This window comes from Pelodiscus sinensis, chromosome 4 (genome assembly GCF_049634645.1).
Source record: "Pelodiscus sinensis isolate JC-2024 chromosome 4, ASM4963464v1, whole genome shotgun sequence".
In the NCBI taxonomy this organism is placed as follows: domain Eukaryota; kingdom Metazoa; phylum Chordata; order Testudines; family Trionychidae; genus Pelodiscus; species Pelodiscus sinensis.
The window spans coordinates 72,194,572-72,214,783 of NC_134714.1; the positions used below are offsets into that span (position 1 = coordinate 72,194,572).

Genomic DNA, 20,212 nt, shown 5'->3' on the forward strand with positions numbered 1-20,212 from the left:
CAGCACAGATATGAAGAGAGTTCTTGACAAAGTCAAATGTTTTTTTATGTATGGGCTATTTAAAAAAATTGCTTCAGCATGAAAATCTCTCAGATGGAAAACACTCTGGTATAGCCACCTATCTCATTTTTAAAAGGATCTGTGAAAGCTGAAAAGAACAATTAATTTTTTTCAGGCCACAGTGAAGGATCATTTGATGGACAACTCCAGCAAATAAAATTCTCAATATATCCACAAAATATACACAGTACAGTCAACCAACCAAGATGTTACCCGAGATGGTTAGCAGGAGGTTGTGATGGGACATTAAGTCAGGTCCAATACCATCTTCTCATTTAACATAGGTCAGTGTTTCTCAATATTTTAATGCCAGAGACAGGCTTGCTGCCTTGCTAACCCATGTCAGAGAGGTCTCAGGGACCAGCAGCAGTGTATGGACAAGTCATTAAAAACACTTATATAGGTCACTGAACAGTTTTCAAATAATAGCAACTTTCAGATAGTATTGATTAAATTAGTAGTCTAGAGATGAAATATTTCTGTACCCCATTAGCAAGTCCCCAAACCACCCAGTGCATTAGTTATCACTGTTAAGATGTACAGGTGCTTGCTACCAAGGACATCTCATGAATTGATCACACCAAAAAAATCAAGAACAACTTGAATTTTTTCACCTGGTCCCAAAAATTATTATATTCAGAAGTCAGGCTCTAGGAATAATCTCAATCACAACTATGAAGCTAAATAATTCCCAGACATCAGAGGCCAACATTTTCACACTCAGGCTATGTCTAGATTGCAGGCTTCTTTCAGACAAAGCTTTTCTGGAAGAGATCTTCTGGAAAAACTTCTTTCGAAAGAGAGAGTCTACACCAGCAAAAGCACATCGAAAAAGCGATCTGCTTTTTCAAAAGATAACGTCCAGATTTATTGGATGCTCTCTCGCATTTAAGTTGTGATTACTATGGACAGTGTGGCCACCAGGGCACCTGTGCTTTTTCCTGGAGGCCTCTTCTTAAAAAAAACAAAAAACAAAAAAAAAACAAAAAAACCCACACACCACACCTCTTCCCCATCCACACATGGCTTTTTGCAAAAGAGCTCTTTCGGAAAAAGGCTTCTTCCACAGAGAAAGAGGTTTACTGCTGTCACAAAAAACACTGTGTTCTTTCAACTTTTTGTCGAAAGAACGCAATTGCAGTGTGGATGTAAGTGTAACTGTTTTCCGGAAAAACTCTGCAGTGTAGACATACCCTTAGGGGGTTAGATGGAAGTGACATGATTTTTCAAAATGGCAAGCTCTCACAAATTCCACTGAAGTCAGTGCAAGTTGAAGGGACTCAAATGCCACTGAAAATCAGGCCACATTTATTTAGCTACTTAAATATAAATTAAGGGTCTATCCTTAGGCACTAGTGCTTAAAAGAAGAAGTTACTCACCCTGTAAAGTAACGATTGTTCTTCGAGATGTGCCCCGTGGGTGCTCCACTCCTGGCGTCGGGCCCCATCCCGGCAACGCGAATTGGAGAACTGTCAGAGCAGTGGTCCGCTGGACCACGCATACACGGCTTCCCTCTGGCGGCATTCGCGCCTTTCGACCATCGCGTGCAGTCCGGCCCCACTCAGTTCCTCTCACCCACTATCTGAAACGATAAAGCAATTCCAGAGCGGGGAAAAGGGCGGGTCGTGGAGCACATCTCAAAGAACAATCGTTACTTCACAGGGTAAGTAACTTCTTCTTCTCCGAGTGACCCCGTGGGTACTCCACTCCTGGTGACTTTGGAGCAGTACGCACATTTTTGAGGGCTCTGGAATTAAGGTTTTTGGGTATGAGTGAGTTCTGCCACAGCCACCGAGGAATCAGCAGCAAATTGATTTACTACAGCATAGTGCTTCATAAAAGTAGTATGGGAGGACCATGTTGCTGCTTGGTAAATGTCCCGTAATGGGACTCCTCTTACAAAAGCTGTAGTAGTAGCTACTGCTCTAGTGGAATGGGCCCTAAGTGGGCACAAAAGGAGTTTATTACATATGGAATAACACGTGGTAATGCATGAAACTATCAGTCTAGCAATACACTGGGAAGTTAAGGGTTGCCCTTTAGAGCGATCCGCCAATGACACTATCGGACCATCCGTTTTTCTGAACTCTCGCATTCTGTCGATGTAAAACGCCAGCACGCTCCTTACGTCGAGCGTGTGTAATACTGCATCTTGCCGTTAAGTACAGGCAGTCCCCGGGTTACGTACAAGATAGGGACTATAGGTTTGTTCTTAAGTTGAATTTGTATGTAAGTCGGAACTGGCTCCAGATTCAGCCGCTGCTGAAACTTATCAGCGGCTGACTACAGGAAGCCCTAGGCAGAGTTGCTCTGCCCCCGGCTTCCTGGAATCAGCCGCTGATCAGTTTCAACAGCGGCTGAATCTGGACTCCTGGGACAGAACAGCTGGGGCACTGCCGGGTAGGTCCCCGCAGGACCAACCCGGCAGCACCCCAGCTGCTCTACCCCAGGCGTCCCGCAACAAAAGCCTGGTCTGCTGGGGGGGGGGGGCGCACTAGCTGCGCCTCCTGCCCCCCAGCAGACCAGGGAGACCAGAGCAAAGCCGCGGAGGCGCAGAGGTCCCGCCGCCTCTGCGGCTTTGCTCCTGTCTCCCTGCTGTGCACAGGAAGACAGGAGAAAAGGGAGACAGGGAGACAGGAGCAAAGCCGCAGAGGCGGAGGACCCCGCCGCCTGTGCGGCTTTGCTCCGGGGCAAAGGAGCAAAGCCGCACGGGCATCGGGGTCCTGCCGCCTGTGCAGCTTTGCTCGGGTCTCCCTGCTGTGCTGGGGAGTCCCCCCCAGCACACCAGGGAGACCTGGAACAGCTTTTCTCACTCCAGAGGACGCGGTGGCGGGACCGCTGCGCTCTGGGCGGTCCCGCCGCCCGCGAGCTCCGGGGTGAGAAAAGCCCTATTCGTAAGTGCGGATCCAACATAAGTCGGATCCGCGTTAAGTCGGGGACTGCCTGTATGAGGTTTGGTGTAGAAGCATGGAAGGACAACCAGTTCATTAATATGGAATTCCGAACAGACCTTCGAGATAAACGCTGGATGGGATCTCAGCATCACCGATTCCTTGGTAAATACTGTGTAAGGTGGCGAAGACATGAATGCTGCTATCTCGCTTACTCTGCGAGCTGAAGTAAGGGCTGGTAGAAACAGAAGTTTAGTGATAAGGAATTGCAATGATATTGTGGCTAAGGGTTCAAAAGGTGGGCAAATCAGCGTGTTCAAAACGAGGTACAGGTTCCACAAAGGTCGTGGTGGCTGCCGTGGTGGGTTGAGGTTTGAGAGTCCTTTCAGGAACCTCTCTGTGGTGAGCTGAGCGAACAAGGAGTACGATGAAATGCGCTAATTGCCGCCAGATGCACTTGCAATTAGGCTATTGCAAGGTCTGTGTCGTGGAGATGTAGAATGTAATCAAGTATTTGGGATACAGTTGTTGTGTGAGTATCCAGGTTATTATTCCCACACCACGCTTGAAATCTGGTCCATTTGGCCAAATATGTTGCTCGTGTAGAGTCCTTTCTGCTGTGCATTAAAACATGTTTGACTCGCTGTGAACAGGAGTGTTCGGAAGCATTGAACCAACTAAAATCCATGCCACGAGGTGTAAGGTTTCAGGCCTCGGATGACACAGGGAGCCATTGTCTTGGGTCAGAAGGTCCGGAAGAAGAGGCAGGGTGTACAGTACTCTCATGGACATCTGGTGGAGTATTAAATACCAGAGCTGACGCGCGCACGCCGAGACTATGAGGATTACTTGAGCCTTTTCCATGTTGATTTTTTCCAGGATCCTGGGCACTAGGATGACTGGGGGGAAAGTGTATAGCAACAAAGTTCCCCAATGGTGGAGAAAAGCATCTCCCAGAGAATGGCGTCCTATTCCCACCCTGGAACAATAGTTGGGACACTTCACGTTGACTGAAGTTGCAAACAGGTCTATCGTAGGGAATCCCCATCAGGTGAATATGCAATGCAGAATATCTGTGCGGATTTCCCATTCGTAATCATGGTGAAACTGCCTGCTGAGTGAGTCTGCAATACAGTTGTTGACGCCTAGTAAATAGGAGGCTGTCAACAAGGTGTTGTTGCGGATACACTAATTCCATAAATGCATTGTTTCTATAAAGAGAGATCGGGATCGAGCACCTCCCTGTCTGTTGATGTAATACATGGTTGCAATATTGTCTGTGAGGATTCTGGTACTCGTATTTCTTATATGGGGCTGAAAATGTTGGAATGCATGTCGCACTGCCCTTAGCTCGAGTACATTGATATGTAACAGCATCTCCTGCATGGACCAGTGACCTTGGACTGTCAGGTTGTCCATATGCGCTCCCCAACCAGTAAGAGACACATCTGTAGTTATTTGTTTTGACGGCTGCGGGCGATGGAATAGAATGCCTGCCATAAGATTTCATGACTTGGTCCACCCCTGGAGGGATTCCCGCACACGTGGCGGTACTACTACCAGCTTGTGGACGCTGTGTTTCACCGGAATATAAACCGTGACCAGCCAATGTTGGAGGCAGAGAAAATTCAACCTGGCATTTTGAACTATGGTGGTGGAAGCAGCCATGTGCCCCATCAGTTGTAAACAAACACGAACGGGAAGCGTTGGACCATGCGTCAGGGTGTGTATAAAGTCTTGGATCACCCCGAAACTTTCGCTAGGTAAGTAAGCACATGCTGCATTTGAATTGAGCCGCGCTCCTATAAAAATCAGGTCCTGTGTAGGCTCTGGTGAGGACTTTTTGCACATTTATAAGACCCCGAGACTCAAAGGTTTGAGAGACTATTGTCACCATTTGGCATGCCTCTGCATATGTGCGCCCTCTGACTAGACAATTGTCCAAGTAGGGAAATATTGTCACTCCTACTCTGCTCAAGTGGGCAGCCACTACTGCTAGAGTTTTGGAGAAGACTCTGGGGGCACATGCCAAGCCGAAGGGCAGCACCCTGTACTGAAAATGCTCTTCTCCTGGCTGGAAACGGAGAAAGTGTCTGTGTGCCACATGGATTACGATGTGGAAGTAGGCGTCCTGCAAGTCGAAGACTGTAAACCACTCTCGTTTGTTCAGTGACGGAATGATATTATTTAAGGTCACCATCTTGAAGCGATGTTTCCAAAGGTAGTGATTTAACTTGCGTAGCTCCAAAATACGTCTCCATCCTCCTGTCTTCTTCGGGGTGAGGAAGTATCAGGAATAAAATCCTTTTCCCCAAAACTGCCTGGGTACCCTCTCTATTGCGCCAATGACAAGTAAGCGTTGGATGTCTTGTTTCGTGAGAGGGGTCCCTGAAAAGGGATGGGGTGGGTGGGGTAGTTGGGGGAATGGAGACAAACGGAATGGAGAGACCGGATGCCACAACTTCTAGTACCCACTTGTCTGAGGTGACGTTGGACCAGTGGTGGTAATATGGCTTCAGGCGATGGTGAAAAAGATGGGGAGAGTTATGTTCCACGTTGACTATGGGAGTCGTGTTTGCATCCTCGAGGGGGAAGTCAAATCTACTGTTTCGCTGAAGGTTGATTGGACAAACGGTTTGGTTGAGGCCGTTTGCGTTGAGGGCGTTGTCGGAAGTGCTGGTTTTCTAGGGCATGTGTTTGTTGCTTATTAAACGTGTAATCATACCTACGTTGATAGGTATAAAAGCATTTGCACCTATAAGGAGGTGTGTACGTCCCTAACGTATGTAGTGTGGAACGGGAGTCCTTACCCAAATGGAGAACCTCATCGGTGTTGGTAGCGAAGAGCTTATGTTTGTCAAACGGTAGGTTTTCAATCTTACTCTGAAGCTCTCATGCAGCTCCTGCAGAGGCTAACGAGGAAGACCTTCTCATGGCGACCCCCATAGCAGCGGCTCATGCGGCTGTATCTGCCACATCCATGGCCATCTGTAGTGTGGTATTACAGGAGACATATCCCTCTTGCACTATGGCCTTCAATAAGGATTTCTTAGTATCCAGCAGATGTTGTAACAAATCTGCTAACTTGGAATAGTTGTCAAAGTTATGGTTTGAGAGATGGGCCAAATAATTCGCAATACGTAATAATAACGTGGCTGAAGAGTAAATTTTTCTACCGAAAATATCCAATTTCTTATTGTCCTTATTTGGCAGTGTGTTTCTATAATGAGGTGCTTTAGCTCTGCGTTGAGCCGCGTCAACTACAAGCAAGTTAGGTTGAAGATGATTGAAGAGAAAATCCAAGCCTTTGGCGGGCACAACGTATTTTCTATCAACCTTTTTACTTGTTAGCGTAACCAATGTTGGGGTCTGCCATATTTCATTCGCCACTTCCATAATCGCTTCATCAAAATAGGGAGAGCAATCATGGTAGATTTTTTTGAGATGGTGTTGCTTAATTAGAATGTCAGCTAATTTTATCTCTTGTGTATTTTCTACTCTTCTGAACAGGTCCTGAAACTGTTTCAGGTCATCCAGTGGAGAGGTGTCACCAGGGATCATTGCTTTGTCCGGTGAGGAAGAAGAACAATCACTTGGAGAAATGCCCGGTAAGGATCTTCTAGTTCGGACAATTGTCCTTCTTTCGGTTCCAACTGCTCATGCAGTATGGCTGGACTTTTCGATGGAGGAGGTGAATGTAACTGCTGTGAATGCTGGGGTAAGTACTGAACACTGGGTGATCGACAGCCACAGGAAGACCCTCTGTAGGACAGTAAGATGTGATCATGGTGGGAATGACCATAGTCAGACCTACAGTAGTTCCCATAATATCTTTCTGAGTGTGCTGGAGAGGAGTATCACTAAGACCATGCACTGCAGATATAGTAGGCTCGCCGTGGTGATAGTCTAGGTGGTCTACGACTTGGTGACCATCTCAGTGAGTGAGAACGCGACAGGGAGCGTCACGCTTCTACACAGACTGCGTCCCTATAGGTGGGTCACCTGTGTGCTTCATCGGCAGGAGAGACACTCTAGTCCTGGTGCCGTCGATGCCTTGGTGGTGAAAGAGACGGTCCTGGAGAAAAAGTAGGTGAAGTTTGTAAGTTTCCTTTGGTAAGGCTTTACCAGGCAAGGAAGCCTTGTCAATTTTGATAGCAGCCAGGGACCTCGGGGCGAGCGAGAATTGCTCGGTGCCGAACAGACCCAGTTCGGGGGCAATGTTGAAGGTGCCAATGATGTGTGTGGTGCCAGTGTTGCACACAGTGCTGGTGGTGCGGGGACCAAGGCTTCAACATGCAGTGCCGGAGGAGTTGACACTGATGAAGCCGACGCCGCTTGAGTAGCTGTTTCCGGTGCCGGCTTTCGCACTGCTGCCGGAGCCGATGCCCCGCACACTCTTGGTGCCGGTGTGAGCGATCTCCCTGGGAACAGCTAGATGTTGTGGGGTGGTAGTCCCAGATGGTCTCTTTGGGCATCTTGCTCTGCCGGTAGGCAGGCGGGATCGTGTCAGGGACGCCTTAGATTTTTTAGCAATGGTCATCCCAGGACAAGCTGCCATCCGCTTGTGTTTCACAGCAGCAGAGGCACGCATGACATCAGGCTCCAAAGCCTCGCCGAACATAATCATTTTGAGCCTCACGTCCCGATAACCTTCCTTACTCTCGCCGTAAGCTTGCAGCACTGGGTGCATTTTTGTGGGACGCGTGTCTCGCCCAGGCACCTAATGCAAGCATGGCTTCATGGCAGGCAGAGCACATTTTGAATCTGGGGAATGCCGACATTCTTCAGATTAGTGGGACAGAGAAACTGATTGTTTGTCCTCTCCTCTCTGTCCATCCCCCAATTTTTTTATTATTTATTTATTTTAGTTCTGAAGCAACTAGCCGCAATGGCTTGTATATAACGTCTGAAGAAAAAAAATATATTTTTTTTTAAGAGAGGATAACCATAGAACTATACTAACTGACGAAAACCCTTAACTATTTACAAATGCTGACAGGTCTGAGGAGCATGATGAAAGACAAGAAGAGAGAAAGGGAGCTCCGTCCGCGACCGGTGGCAGATGAGAGGAACTGAGCGGGGCCGGACCGTGCACAACAGTTGAAAGGCACGAACGCAGCCAGAGGGAAGCCGCGCATGCGCGGTCCAGCGGACCACAGCTCTGACAGTTCTCCGATTCGCAGAGCCAGGACGGGGTCCGACACCAGGAGTGGAGCACCTACGGGGCCACTCGAAGAAGAAGTGCTGATTACTCTGACTACTGTAAATTGTTTTTTAATGTTCAAAATGAACAAGGAAGAGAAACTGTTTAAATTTGCGGTAGTAATCTACACTCCACACATAGTATGTTTGAAGAGAGTGACATCTGCTGGGTAATATTTTTCCCATACACTGCACTGTTGAGATAAAAATCATATTACAAAATGTCTTCCTCTGTTTTACAAGAAATCATAATATTATTAAAACTGAAGCTACTTTGGAACTGTATGTTACTTTTCATCAGAATTTGTACTTTATATAAAAATAAACTCTTAAACACTACTTGCTGCATTTAGAAGGCCAAAGTCAACTCTTCAGGACAGAGACCTTGTCATACCATTAACCCAGTATATCACATAGTACATTTTGGGCACCATAATAATATTTGCTTTCCATAACTAATCCCGGAATTGATGCAAATTGAGTGCCAAAGGAGAAGTACAGTAAAACTCCATTGGTACGGCATCTGATGGTCCAGCACCCCTGATGGTCCAGCACCATCAGGAACCCGGAAGTGCTCCGGGCAGCCGGACCATTGGAGCTGCTCTGACCCCAGCTTCCCTGATTCAGCCGCCGCTGAAATTGACCAGCGGCTGACTACAGGAAGCCCGAGGCAGAGCTGCTCTGCCCCGGGTTTCCAAGAATCAGCCTCTGGTCAGTTTCAGCAGCGGCTGACTTGGGGACGCCTGGGGCAGAGCAGCTGGGGTGCTGCCGGGTTGGTCCAGTAGCACCGCCTCTTGGCGCTGAGGGACCAACCCGGCAGCACCCCAGCTGCTCTGCCCCAGGCATCCCCAAGAGCAACTGGGGTGCTGCCAGGTTGGTCTCGCAGCGCCAAGGGGCGGCGCTACCGGACCAACCTGGCAGCACCCCAGCTGCTCTGCTGCAGACATCCCAATTCACCCTAGATCCCTCATAGCCCCCCCTTCCGATAGTCTGGTATATCTGATAATCCAGCACCCCCTGGGTCCTACACCCCCTGGGTCCTAAAGGTGCCAGATTATCGGAAGTTTACTATAGTATGAAAAAAACAGGAAGCAGTAAAATAGAGTAAGGAAAATCCTTTTGTTAGCCTTTCCTACCTCATCTCAGATAGGATTGAGTTAAATGTAAGAAAGTGAATGAAATTACAAATTTTAATCATGATTTAAATCAACAAGCAAAATGCCTTGGTTTAAATAATTAACAGAAAACTACAAAACAAGTTAAAATTATCTTCCTAAAGAAAGTTTGTTTTTCAAAGGTTGATATAATTTAGAACTTTTTGCTTATCAGGAGCATATACACACTATCTCTTTACATATGCAATTAATCGTTTTATAGCTGAATATACATGTATTCAAGATTCTTCATTTTATATTAGAAAACAGTGACTGATTCTTTTTAAGGATGTTAAAAGGTGCCCAGCTCCTACTACATTTAAACTGCTAAGGCGCAGCAGGGGTAGGTCCCAGACCGGCACAAGCTGGGACAGAGCCAGGACCACAGCGGCTTTGCATTTTAAATGGAGTAAGAGCCAGGCAGCTCTTATATTTAAAATGCAGAGCTGCAGCAGTCTGGGACCAGCGCGAGCCACGACAGAGCTGGGGTTGCTCAGGGTATGTCTACACTACAAAGTTTTTTTGGAAAAGCAGCCATTTCTCAAAAAAAAACTTCAATTACATCTACACTAGTAATCCTCATTCTACGAGGAAGAAGCCTTTTTCCAAACGAGCTCTTTCAGAAAAACACGTGTGTGGACAGGGAAGAGGGAGCTCTTTCGAAAGAAGAGGAAAGAGGAAAAAGAACAGGTGTCCTGGTGGCCACTCCGTCCATAGTAATTACAGCTGAAATGCAAGATAGCGTCCACGCTAAGTGAATACTATCTTTCGAAAAAACAGATCACTTTTTCGATGCACTTCTGAAGTGTGGATGCTCTCTTTCGGAAGAAGTTTTTCCAAAAGAAGCCTGCAGTCTAGACATAGCCTCAGTCCCAGCTTGTGCTGGGTCCAACAGCCCCTGTTCCCAGCCTGGGCGCCGGGAATAGGAGTGTTGCCTCTAACCATGGCCAGCCCAGCTCCTGTTTCACACACACCCCTTCTTGCCTGATACAGAGGCAGCAAGGGGAGGAGGGGGGGGGAACAAGTAATCATGTAGTCAACTGCTTGACTATTCAGTTACATCCCTAATTCACAGAATCATACAACTGGAAGGGACCTTGAGAGGTCATCAAGTCCAGTCACCAAGCACTGTATAGATCATTCATTTCTTATTTACTGAATGACTGTTATTTTTTATGATTTGTGACTAGTTACATTTGGTTAAAAACTGGAATTTTTTTAAAAAATGCTCAAAACAAGAACTGTGAAATTATTTTCATTAGTTTTAACTACATTAAATATGCTGGATACATAAGAAAAAACAAGTTTATAAAAATATTTTGCATTTAAACTGAACTAATTTATTAAGCAAAGATCGTGTTATCTGTAATTTGTGAATTTAATTGATTGTGGTCACCACATCCTTCAAGACTTAAGAACTAATTAAAACACATTCTCTCTCTAGCCTCATTTGAATTAATAGACTAGAAGAGGAAAACAAGCATTCCTGATTTTTTAGCTTCCGATCGATTTCTTAATTTTGAATGAACTGCTCATTCAACTTACTTAGCTGAATAAACTGGCAAAAAAATAAATATTCTTTTTGTACCTACAGAAAAGATTGTTGCTGTCAAAAGCTAGTTTAGCACTTAACAAACTTCAACAGTAACTTTTATCAATGAGGGGTTTGACTTTCTTTACAACGTGAACAGCAAATGTACTGCTTGCTTACTTTTATTTAAATTAATTTGTTTTAATGAATTATAGTAAATTTAGATCTTAACTATCAATTTCAAATTTAATTTTAAATTGATTATTTTAAATGTATTTAATACAATCTAAATGAAAAATATCCAACTTAAACATTTTTTTTAATTCAGCCTGCCTCATCACCTCCAACTCCCTCAAAGTTACTCTCATTTACAATTTGTAAAGAAATTGAAGAGACACAGGCTTCATTAAGAACATAAGAATGACCACGCTGGGTGAAACCAAAGGTCCATCAGGCTTAGCATCAATTATTAATGTAGTTTAGTTGCAAACTTTATTATATATTATAGGGCAATATCCAGTGGATATATCAGAATCCCACAGACTGTGCCCTTTAGTTTCCCCATTTGTAAAATAGCTTCCTACCTCACAGAGATATGATGATTAGTTAACGAATGCCTGGAAACCTTTTAAGGCAGTGTGATGAAATGTGCTAGAGAACTGAAAGTACTATTTTAAACCATATACTTCTTACCTTTCAGCACCGAATGCAGACTCTGTGTCAATGTATATGACAGCCCCATGTAGTCCTCCCATGCTGATAGGCAGTGTAGCCAGTACACTCATCATAAGACAAAACTGAGTTTTTCCACAACCTGGTGGGCCAGTTACCTAAATAGAAAAGTATTTATATAAACTGGGTGTCTTACACATTGGGAGAAAAGGCATAATTCCATTTTAAATTGACATATGGGCCAGAATAAGCAGTTAGGACCCCATATGCCCCTCTTCAATTTACAGCACAGCTGCCACTGATATCAATAACGAGATTGCACAAAGTTCAGATAGACTATGACCTTTACTTGGTAACTAAACTTGTCATTTTTTATTTGTTCAGTACCTTATTGTCATACTCAGTATCACTCGATGAGAAAACACATTCAGCTTTAACCACTATTTCTCCCTCTTGTTGACTTCCTTCCCCATCTTCAATTTCTATTCCTCTCCCTCTGCCATCAGTGTGAGTCTTTTATGTTCTCCCCTCTGCATTGCCTTACTTGAGGCAATTCCCCGTTCTCTGCTCTATGGGCTTTACTCCTATCCCCTTTCTCTTTCAATCTGCTAAAAGTGATCAGCAACAGAATTATTGTTGCTGCTGAAGTACCGATATTTCAGTGCGATTATAAAGGGAATCAGAGTTCACACCCCAATTCACTGTTTCAGATCAGGGCCATCTACAGTAGTTCTAGGCCCCAGGGCAGATCAATCAATGGGCCCCAAAGCAAACATTAGTTGTGCCCACACAGTCTGCCTGACATTTGCGTAGCACTGCACCTGCACTGGCTGGTGACCACCCAGCTGCTGGCTGCACTGCTAGGCACACTCTTCTAGCATGGCCAGGACTTCCACATGCCCATCTGGTAGGGTTGCCAAATGTCTCATCATGCAAACCCAAAAACCCTTGCTCCTCCCAGCTTTGCCCCTTTCCTGAGGCCATGTGCCTGTCCCACCCCTTCTCCAAGACCCAATCCCTGATTCACTCCATTTCTCCCCCCTCCATCACTGGCTCTCCCTCACCATCACTCACTTTCACCAGGCTGGGGGTTCAGGACCCATTGAGGCTGTGCATTTGGATGCTGAGGCAAGTCCATTTGGCTGAGCCTTCTCAGCGATGATCTGATCTCAGTGTCTGTATTATATTGCAAAAGGCTGTGATATTATCTCTATATCAGTGCTGAAGGAGGCTGGAGGACTAAGTTCAGCAGAACAGAGTTCAGGGGCACCCAGAAGGGCAGGAAAGTAGACTCAATAGCATTTCAGCATGTCAAATGACAGTCACAAGTGGATCTCTGTGACCAAACTCATCACACTGGTGATGAAACACTACATGCAGAAAACTCTGAACTACTACAGAGAATACTTTCCTGAGTCTCTGGCCACTGGCTCTTGCCCACAATTTCGGCATTTATCTGACTGTCACATCTGCGATCAGGAAGTAATTTCCCCTTTGGAGAAATATTGGCAGACACAGTGGATTTTCACCTTCCTCTGAAGCATAGCATGGATCACTTGCAGATTTAAACGAATGTAAATTATGGCTTCTCTATAATTTGAAGTCTTTAAATTATGATTTAGGGACTTTAATGGCTCAGCCAGAGCTCATAAATCTATTACAGAAGGGAGTGGGTGAGGTTCTGTGGCCTGCGATATACAAAAGATTAGAAAATATTATCAGGATGGTCTTCTAGCCTTGAACTCCGTGAGCTTGTATTATTTTAAATTTGGTTTTAAAATCAAGAGTCTACCATGATAATAGCAATTTCAGAACTAAAAAGCAAAGTTACTCATCTCCGGTGCAGTAACTATCATTCTTCGAGGTGGTGTCCCTACGGGTGCTCCACTATGGGTGCTGGGCTTGCCCTGGCACCGCAGACGGAAGCCTGTGATGAGCAGTGTTCAGCCAGACCGCGCATGTGCCACAGGCTCGCGGCTTTCGTGCTCTTTTCTGTCTCGCACCATCCCACCCCCCCACCAGTTCCTCGAGACCGCCTCGCAGTCTGTAAGAGACAAGAGCAGAGAGAGAGAGAGGACTCCGAAGCGGGGAGGAGGGCAGGTAGTGAAGCACCCGCTGGGACACCACCTCGAAGAATGACAGTTACTGCACTGGAGGAGAGTAACTTTGCTTTCTTCTTCGGGGATGTCCCGGTGGGTCCTCCACTATGGGTGACTGCATAGCAGTAGTCGCCAGAATGGAAGGAGGGCAAGGAGTCCCTATTTATCCGCTGTGGAGAGCACCGTAGTCGTCACTGCCGTATCTGAACGAGTGCCTAGAGAAATAGAATAGTGTTTGGCGAAGGTCTCATGTGAGGACCAGGTCGCCATCCTGCAGATGTCCTTCAGAGATACCCCTCTATGAAACGCTATAGATGTGGCCATGGCTCTAGTGGAGTGGGTGCATGGTTGGGATGGGAGGGGTAAGCTTTTCGCTGCGTACAATTGCGTTATGCATGAGGTTACGAGATTGGAAATCCTCTGGGAAGATAGGCGTTGACCCTTTGATCTCTGTGTCAAGGAGACAAATAAGTCGTCCGTACGCCTGAAAGGTCTAGTGCGATCTATGCAGAATGCTAAGGCCCTGCAGGTGTCCAAGGAGTGTAGGGCCGCTTCTTGTGGTGAGGCACGGGGCTTCGGGAAAAAGGTTGGCAGGATCACTGGTTCGTTGACATGGAAATGGGAGACGATTTTGGGAATGAATCTTGGGTGTAGTCTCAAGACTACTCCATCCTTACGGAAAATTGTATGTGGTGGCGTGGCCGTCATGGCAGAAAGCTCACTCACTCTGCGTGCCGATGTTATGGCAAGCAGGAAAACAGTTTTCAAAGTAAGGAAATGCAAGGATATAGTCGCCAGAGGCTCGAACGGCAGCCTCATTAGGGCATCGAGGACTACGTCCAGGCTCCACACCAGTGGGACTGGGTCGTGCGGTGGGGTCATATTGGTAAGGCCTTTGAGAAATCTCTTAGTAGTAGGATGGGCAAAGACAGAAACACCATCTATCGGTGATGTAAATGCTGATATTGCTGCGAGGTGCACCCTGATGGAGGCTAACGCGAGGCCTTTGTTCTTTAGGTGCAACGCGTAGTCCAGTACGGAGGGGATCAACGGACGTGTCGGATCGTAGTGGGTCGAGGTACACCAGGAGAAGAATCTGCGCCACTTGTGAAGGTAAGTTTTTCTCGTGGTTTGTCGTCTACTGTGTACTAGGACGTGTTGGACTGGAACGGAGCAGAGGGATTCGAATGGAGTCAGCCAGTTAGAAACTATGCTGTTAGGTTCAGCATTTGTATCTGGGGGTGTTTCAGGTGTCCTTGGTCTTGCATGAGGAGATTGTGGAGAGGCGGAAGGCGGATCAGTGTCCGCACAGAGAGTCAGTGGAGGAAGGGAAACCAGTGCTGGCGATGCCAGTCCGTGGCTATGAGGATTAGCATTGCCCTGTCCACCTTCAGCTTCTGAAGGACTCTGGGGATCAGCGGTATGGGGGGAATGAATAGTCCACGCCAAGTCATAAGGAAGGCGTCCCCCAGGGATGCGCAGCTTAGGCCCGCCCAGGTGCAGTACTTGAGCCATTTTGTATTGGCAGGAGTTGCAAAGAGGTCCACTCGGGGAGTACCCCAACATTGGAAGATCTCGCATAGGCCGCCATCGTGCATTTCCCATTCGTGCTTCACATGGAAGCGTCTGCTCAGGAAATCTGCCGTCACGTTTGTGGTGCCAGGTAAGTAAGATGCTGTAGGTGTTACTCTGTGGCGAATGCACCAGTTCCAAAAGCGGATGGCTTTCGTGCATAGGGAACGGGAGTGAGCACCGCCTTGGCGATTCATGTAATACATGGCTGTGATGTTGTCTATGAGTATCCTCACCGTGGTGTTTCGAATGTAGGTGAGGAAGGATTTACATGTGTTGAAAATGGCGCATAGCTCTGGAAGGTTTATGTGTAGCCATGCTTCTTGTGGAGACCTTTGGCCTTGGACTGAGAGGGAGCCCATGTGAGCCCCCCAGCCTACTAGGGAGGCATCCGTTGTGATTTGGTGGAGTGGCTCCTGCTGATGGAAAGGTATATCTGACAGCAGGTTTATGTGGCTGGTCCACCATAGAAGTGATTGGAGAATGCCAGCTGGCAGCATTACTGGCCTGTGGAGATCGTATCTGATGTGGTCGTATATAAGAGTCAGCCAGTACTGAAGGGCGTGCAGATGTAGTCTGGCGTATTTCACCACGTATGTCATGGCATCCATATGGCCCATCAGTCTGAGGCATGCAATGAGTGGAACAGTAGGGCTGATGGTGATTGTGTGAATGAGGTCTTGGATGGCTTCAAACCTCTGTAAGGGTAGGAATGCTCTGTCGGCAAGTGAGTCCAGGCGGGCCCCAATGCACTCGATGTTCTGAGTGTGGCGCAAAACGGACTTTTGCTCATTGAGGAGGAGTCCGAGCGATTGAAAGACTTGCCTCGTGAGGTTAACCACCTGGGAGACCTCATGTGCAGAAGGGCCCTTGAGTAGGCAATCGTCCAGGTAAGGAAAGATGAGTACCCCTTGGCATCGGAGGAAGGCCGTGACCACGGACAGAACCTTTGAAAACACCCTGGGGGCTGACGATAGCCCAAAGGGGAGGACCTTGTATTGGAAGTGGTCCTTTGCCACAACGAAGTGCAAGAACCTCCTGTGAGCTGGATGGATAGGGACGTAGAAATAGGCGTCCTGGAGATCGAGGGTGGCAAACCAGACCTGTGGATCTAATGCAGGGATTATGTCAGCTAAAGTCGCCATTCTGAATCGTTGTTTCTTGAGATATTTGTTCAAACGGTGGAGATCTAGGATGGCAACCTCCAGACCTCTTCTGGGTGAGGAAATAATGTGAGTAAAAGCCCCTGTTCCTGAAATCTTTTGGGACTGACTCTATGGCACCCAGAGATAGAAGGCGGTCGACTTCTAGTCGGAGGAGGGTCTCGTGAGAGGGATCCCTGAAGAGGGACGGGGTGGGAGGGGTGGTTGGTGGGATGGCTATGAAAGGGATAGGATAGCCAGATTGAACAATTTCGAGGACCCATCTGTCCATAGTGATTTTTGCCCATTCATGTAGAAAGGGCCTCAGCCGGTGGTGAAAGAGCTGGGTTGTACGATTCGTGATGCTGCCTGTGACTGTCTGCTCACCCCCGACCAACGCATCAAACCTGTTGCTCGTTGTTGGGAGGCATGTTCGTCCTGCCGTTTGGGTTTCGGCGTTGCTGAGGCCTCTGGCGAGAGCGTTGATTGTCAAAGGGCCTCTGTCGCTGGTGTTGTTGCTGCCACTGATGTCTGATGTAGGAGTAGTCATATCTGCGCTGGTATGGTGAGTATCAGCGTCTCTTAAAGGGGGAGTGTACATCCCCAGAGTTTGCAAGGTTGTTCGGGAGTCTTTAGAGGAGTGCAAGATTGAGTCCGTGGTCTCTGCAAAGAGCTTATCCTTGTCGAAGGGTAAGTCCTCGACTTTGGCCTGTAGTTCCTTCGGAACTCCCGCCGCTTGAAGGAAAGAAGCTCTGCACATAACGATGGCGGTAGCAGTGGAGCGAGCAGCGGTGTCAGCGACATCCATGGCTATTTGGAGGGACAGTCTCACTGATGTGTAACCCTCTTGGATTACTGACCTCAGGATCAATTTCTTAGAATCAGAGATGATCCAGGAGGGGGGTGAGACATGAAAATGTATCAAAGGTGTGATTGGAAAGATGTGCCAAGTAATTGGCGATTCTGAGGAGTAGCGTTGCTGAAGTGTAGGCCTTCCTGCCCGGGAGGTCAAGTATCTTTACGTCCTTATCGGAGCCCTGTTGTTTGAAGTGTGGGGCTCTAGCCCTCTGTTGAGCTGCAACTCCTAGGGAGTTAGGTTGTGGATGGGCAAAGAGGAATTCCATGCCCTTCGGTGGTACAAAATATTTCTTGTTGGCTCGTTTGTTGGTCAGGAGAGCCAACGCTGGAGCATGCCACACTTCATCAGCCAGTTCCAGGATGCCCTCATCAGGAGGAATGGACAGGCGTGAGCTATGCTGCGGACAGAGATTCCTGAAAAGCTTGTGCCGCTTGTCCTTGAGTTCCTGCAGTGGAATCTCTTGTGTGATAGCTACTCGCTTAAACAACTCTTGGAACTGACAGAGGTCATCTGGTGGAGAGCTGTCACCTGGTATGACTGCCTCCTCTGGCGGGGACGATTCTGGGATGGAAGTTCCCGGTAGGTGGTCCCCGAAGGCGGTGTTATCCATCTCTGATGGAGGATGAGGTGGTGATGCTGACTAGTGCGGACAGGTAAGGGGGGCCGGAGTTGGAAAGCATCTGCGTGATAGATAATCATAGGCAGAACGTGATCGATAAGAGTAGCCACTGCGGGAGTCTCGAGAGTGGTGGTCGCCGCGATGATATTTGTCATGTCACAGTGAGCGGTCATCGTGATAGTTGAACAGGCGTAATATCGGTAACGGTACAGAGAGCAGGGTGAACAGGAGTGGATGTCTGATGCCCTGGAAGAAGCAGGAGACGCAGAGAGCTGCCTGTAGTGATGTCTGCGATGGAAAGGTGCAGAAAACAGAAATAGTGAAGGCAGCCTGGAGGAGGCATGGGGGGATCCATGCCAGTGGGTATAGCGGCATGGAGAACGAGGCACCAGGAGAGGCGAGGACGGTGCCAGCGAGAGAAGGCGGGAGCAAGAGCAGCTCTGGCGTGGGGAGATCAAAGGAGCAGGACTCAGCGCTCCTGCTCTGGCAACGTGCGCTGAAGAGCTAGCAGGCGCTCTGTTGATCGGTGTCAGCGGCTCAGGGGCAGCAGCAACCGGCGCTGTGCTGGTAGCGAGGCGGATCGGCGCTGTGTAATCCGGCACCGCGTAGTCCGGCACCGCACAATGGCTTGGGAGCGGTGCGGGTGCCGTGACGGTCGGTTCCAGGTCAGTTCTCAGAGCCGGCTCAGCGCTCTGCAACGGAGGCAGAGGAAGGGGCTGAGGCAATGCTGCCTGCGGAGCCAGAGTATGAGAAGGCTCCCACGGGCGCTTCGGCTTTGGAGCCGCTGAGGCTGAGGGACGTGGTTTCACAGTTGCCAGAGGTCCCAGGTCTGTCAGGCTGACTTTCCCTGCCATTTAAGGCATCTGGTAAGGATCTCGTCGGAGAGACCTTAGGCTTCTTCTGAAGCCCCATAGTCGGGGAGGAAGCCTGGCACTTGTGGGGCTGCTGGTCAGAATCAGTTTGTTGTGGCTGCAGGGCTTTGTCGAAGAGAAGCATTTGCAGACGCCTCTCTCTGTCTTTTCTAGCCCTGGAGGTGAGTCTGGTGCAGTGGGTACACTTCTGGGGGACATGAGATTCCCCCAGACAACAGATGCATTCTGAGTGGCCATCGGAGGCTGGCATTGCTTTCCGGCAAGAGCCGCGGTTTTTTTAAGCCAGCAGTTGACATCTTGCCGGTTGCCCTGAGGCAGTAGTTGTTTGCAGCCGAGTTTTATCTCTGAGTACATGGTAATGTGGTGATAATGTCTCTGTTCTGTTGTCTTTATCTGTTGTTTTTGTTTTTCTTTCAATTTTTTTTTCCCAGGGAACGCAACTATGTACAAGGGGCGAAAAGGAGAACAGCTAAGAGGTGGGAGGTAAGAACAGTAAGGGGTTTCTATTCTTACTCCCGTTCAATTCTTCTTCTTTTTTTTTTTTTAAGAAATAAGGAGAAAAACAAGGGAAATGAAGTAAGGGTGTATGTACAAGGAGGGAACTAGAAATAATCTAGTTCAGTGCGCTAAATGAAGAGCGCGGTTCCAAGCATCTGCATCCTGAGGCAGTAAAGAGGAACTGGCGGGGGGCCGGACCACGCGAGACAGAAAAGAGTGCAAAAGCCGCGAGCCCACGGCACATGCGCGGTCCAGCCCAACACTGCTCAACACAAGCTTCCGTCTGCGGCGCCGGGGCAAGTCCAGCATCCATAGTGGAGCACCTGCAGGGACATCCCCGAAGAAGAACAGTATTTAATGTCTCTATACTTCAAAAAAAAAAAAAAAAAAACACTTTTCTTTCTCAGTATGTTATATGTTACTGGAAGATTTATCCATTGTTGCTCGGGTCCTTAACTCGATTAATTTGTTTTTTTGGAAAATAAAATGAAAATATACATTTCATTTGAATCATTTTTCTGTGATGAGGCTGGGGCACAGGAGTTCAATATGCAGGCTGCCCAGGGGAGAGAGGACTACTCCAGGCTTCTCTCTCTGAAGCAGCTTAGGGCCAGGTGAGAAGCACCTCTCCATGGCAACTGCAGCTCCAGCAGGCACAGCTAAGAGAAGGGTGCATGTCCTCCAGCTAGGGCAGGTCCAGGTTAGTCTGCCCTACTGTGCTCCCCAGCCAGAGTGAGGAATGCAGCAAACTGTGCACTTTCCTCTTGCTCCCCAATGAAGGAGAATAGCCAGGAATGTTCCCATATTAAACGGGGGCATGGGGTGGGAAGAGCTTCAGCCCCTCCTCTGCAGTCTCCTTAACAGTCATCTGGGGATGGGAGACTCAGGGCTGGAGCAGTCATGGATTGTGGTTAGCTACCCCCTTTCACCTGTCTAGTGAGTCTCTCTTTTCAGTACAGTTTTATGAGAAGTAATCTCATTTCAGGCACATCCCATTTTCCTGGCACAACCAAACCCTTACCTTGCTTTAAGTTGTGATG

At 47.8% G+C, this 20,212-nt stretch overlaps 1 protein-coding gene across 9 annotated transcripts in view; it reads right to left on the reverse strand.

Annotated features, from left to right (window-relative positions):
• The window catches only part of RAD51B (RAD51 paralog B), a 627,945-nt gene that overhangs the window by 592,002 nt on the left and 15,731 nt on the right, over nucleotides 1-20,212 (reverse strand). For all 9 annotated transcript variants that reach the window (XM_075927356.1, XM_075927355.1, XM_075927354.1 and 6 more), the window contains exon 5: nucleotides 11,533-11,669. In XM_075927356.1, the coding sequence (XP_075783471.1) occupies nucleotides 11,533-11,669 (137 nt within the window). The remainder of the gene's footprint in view (nucleotides 1-11,532; nucleotides 11,670-20,212) is intronic.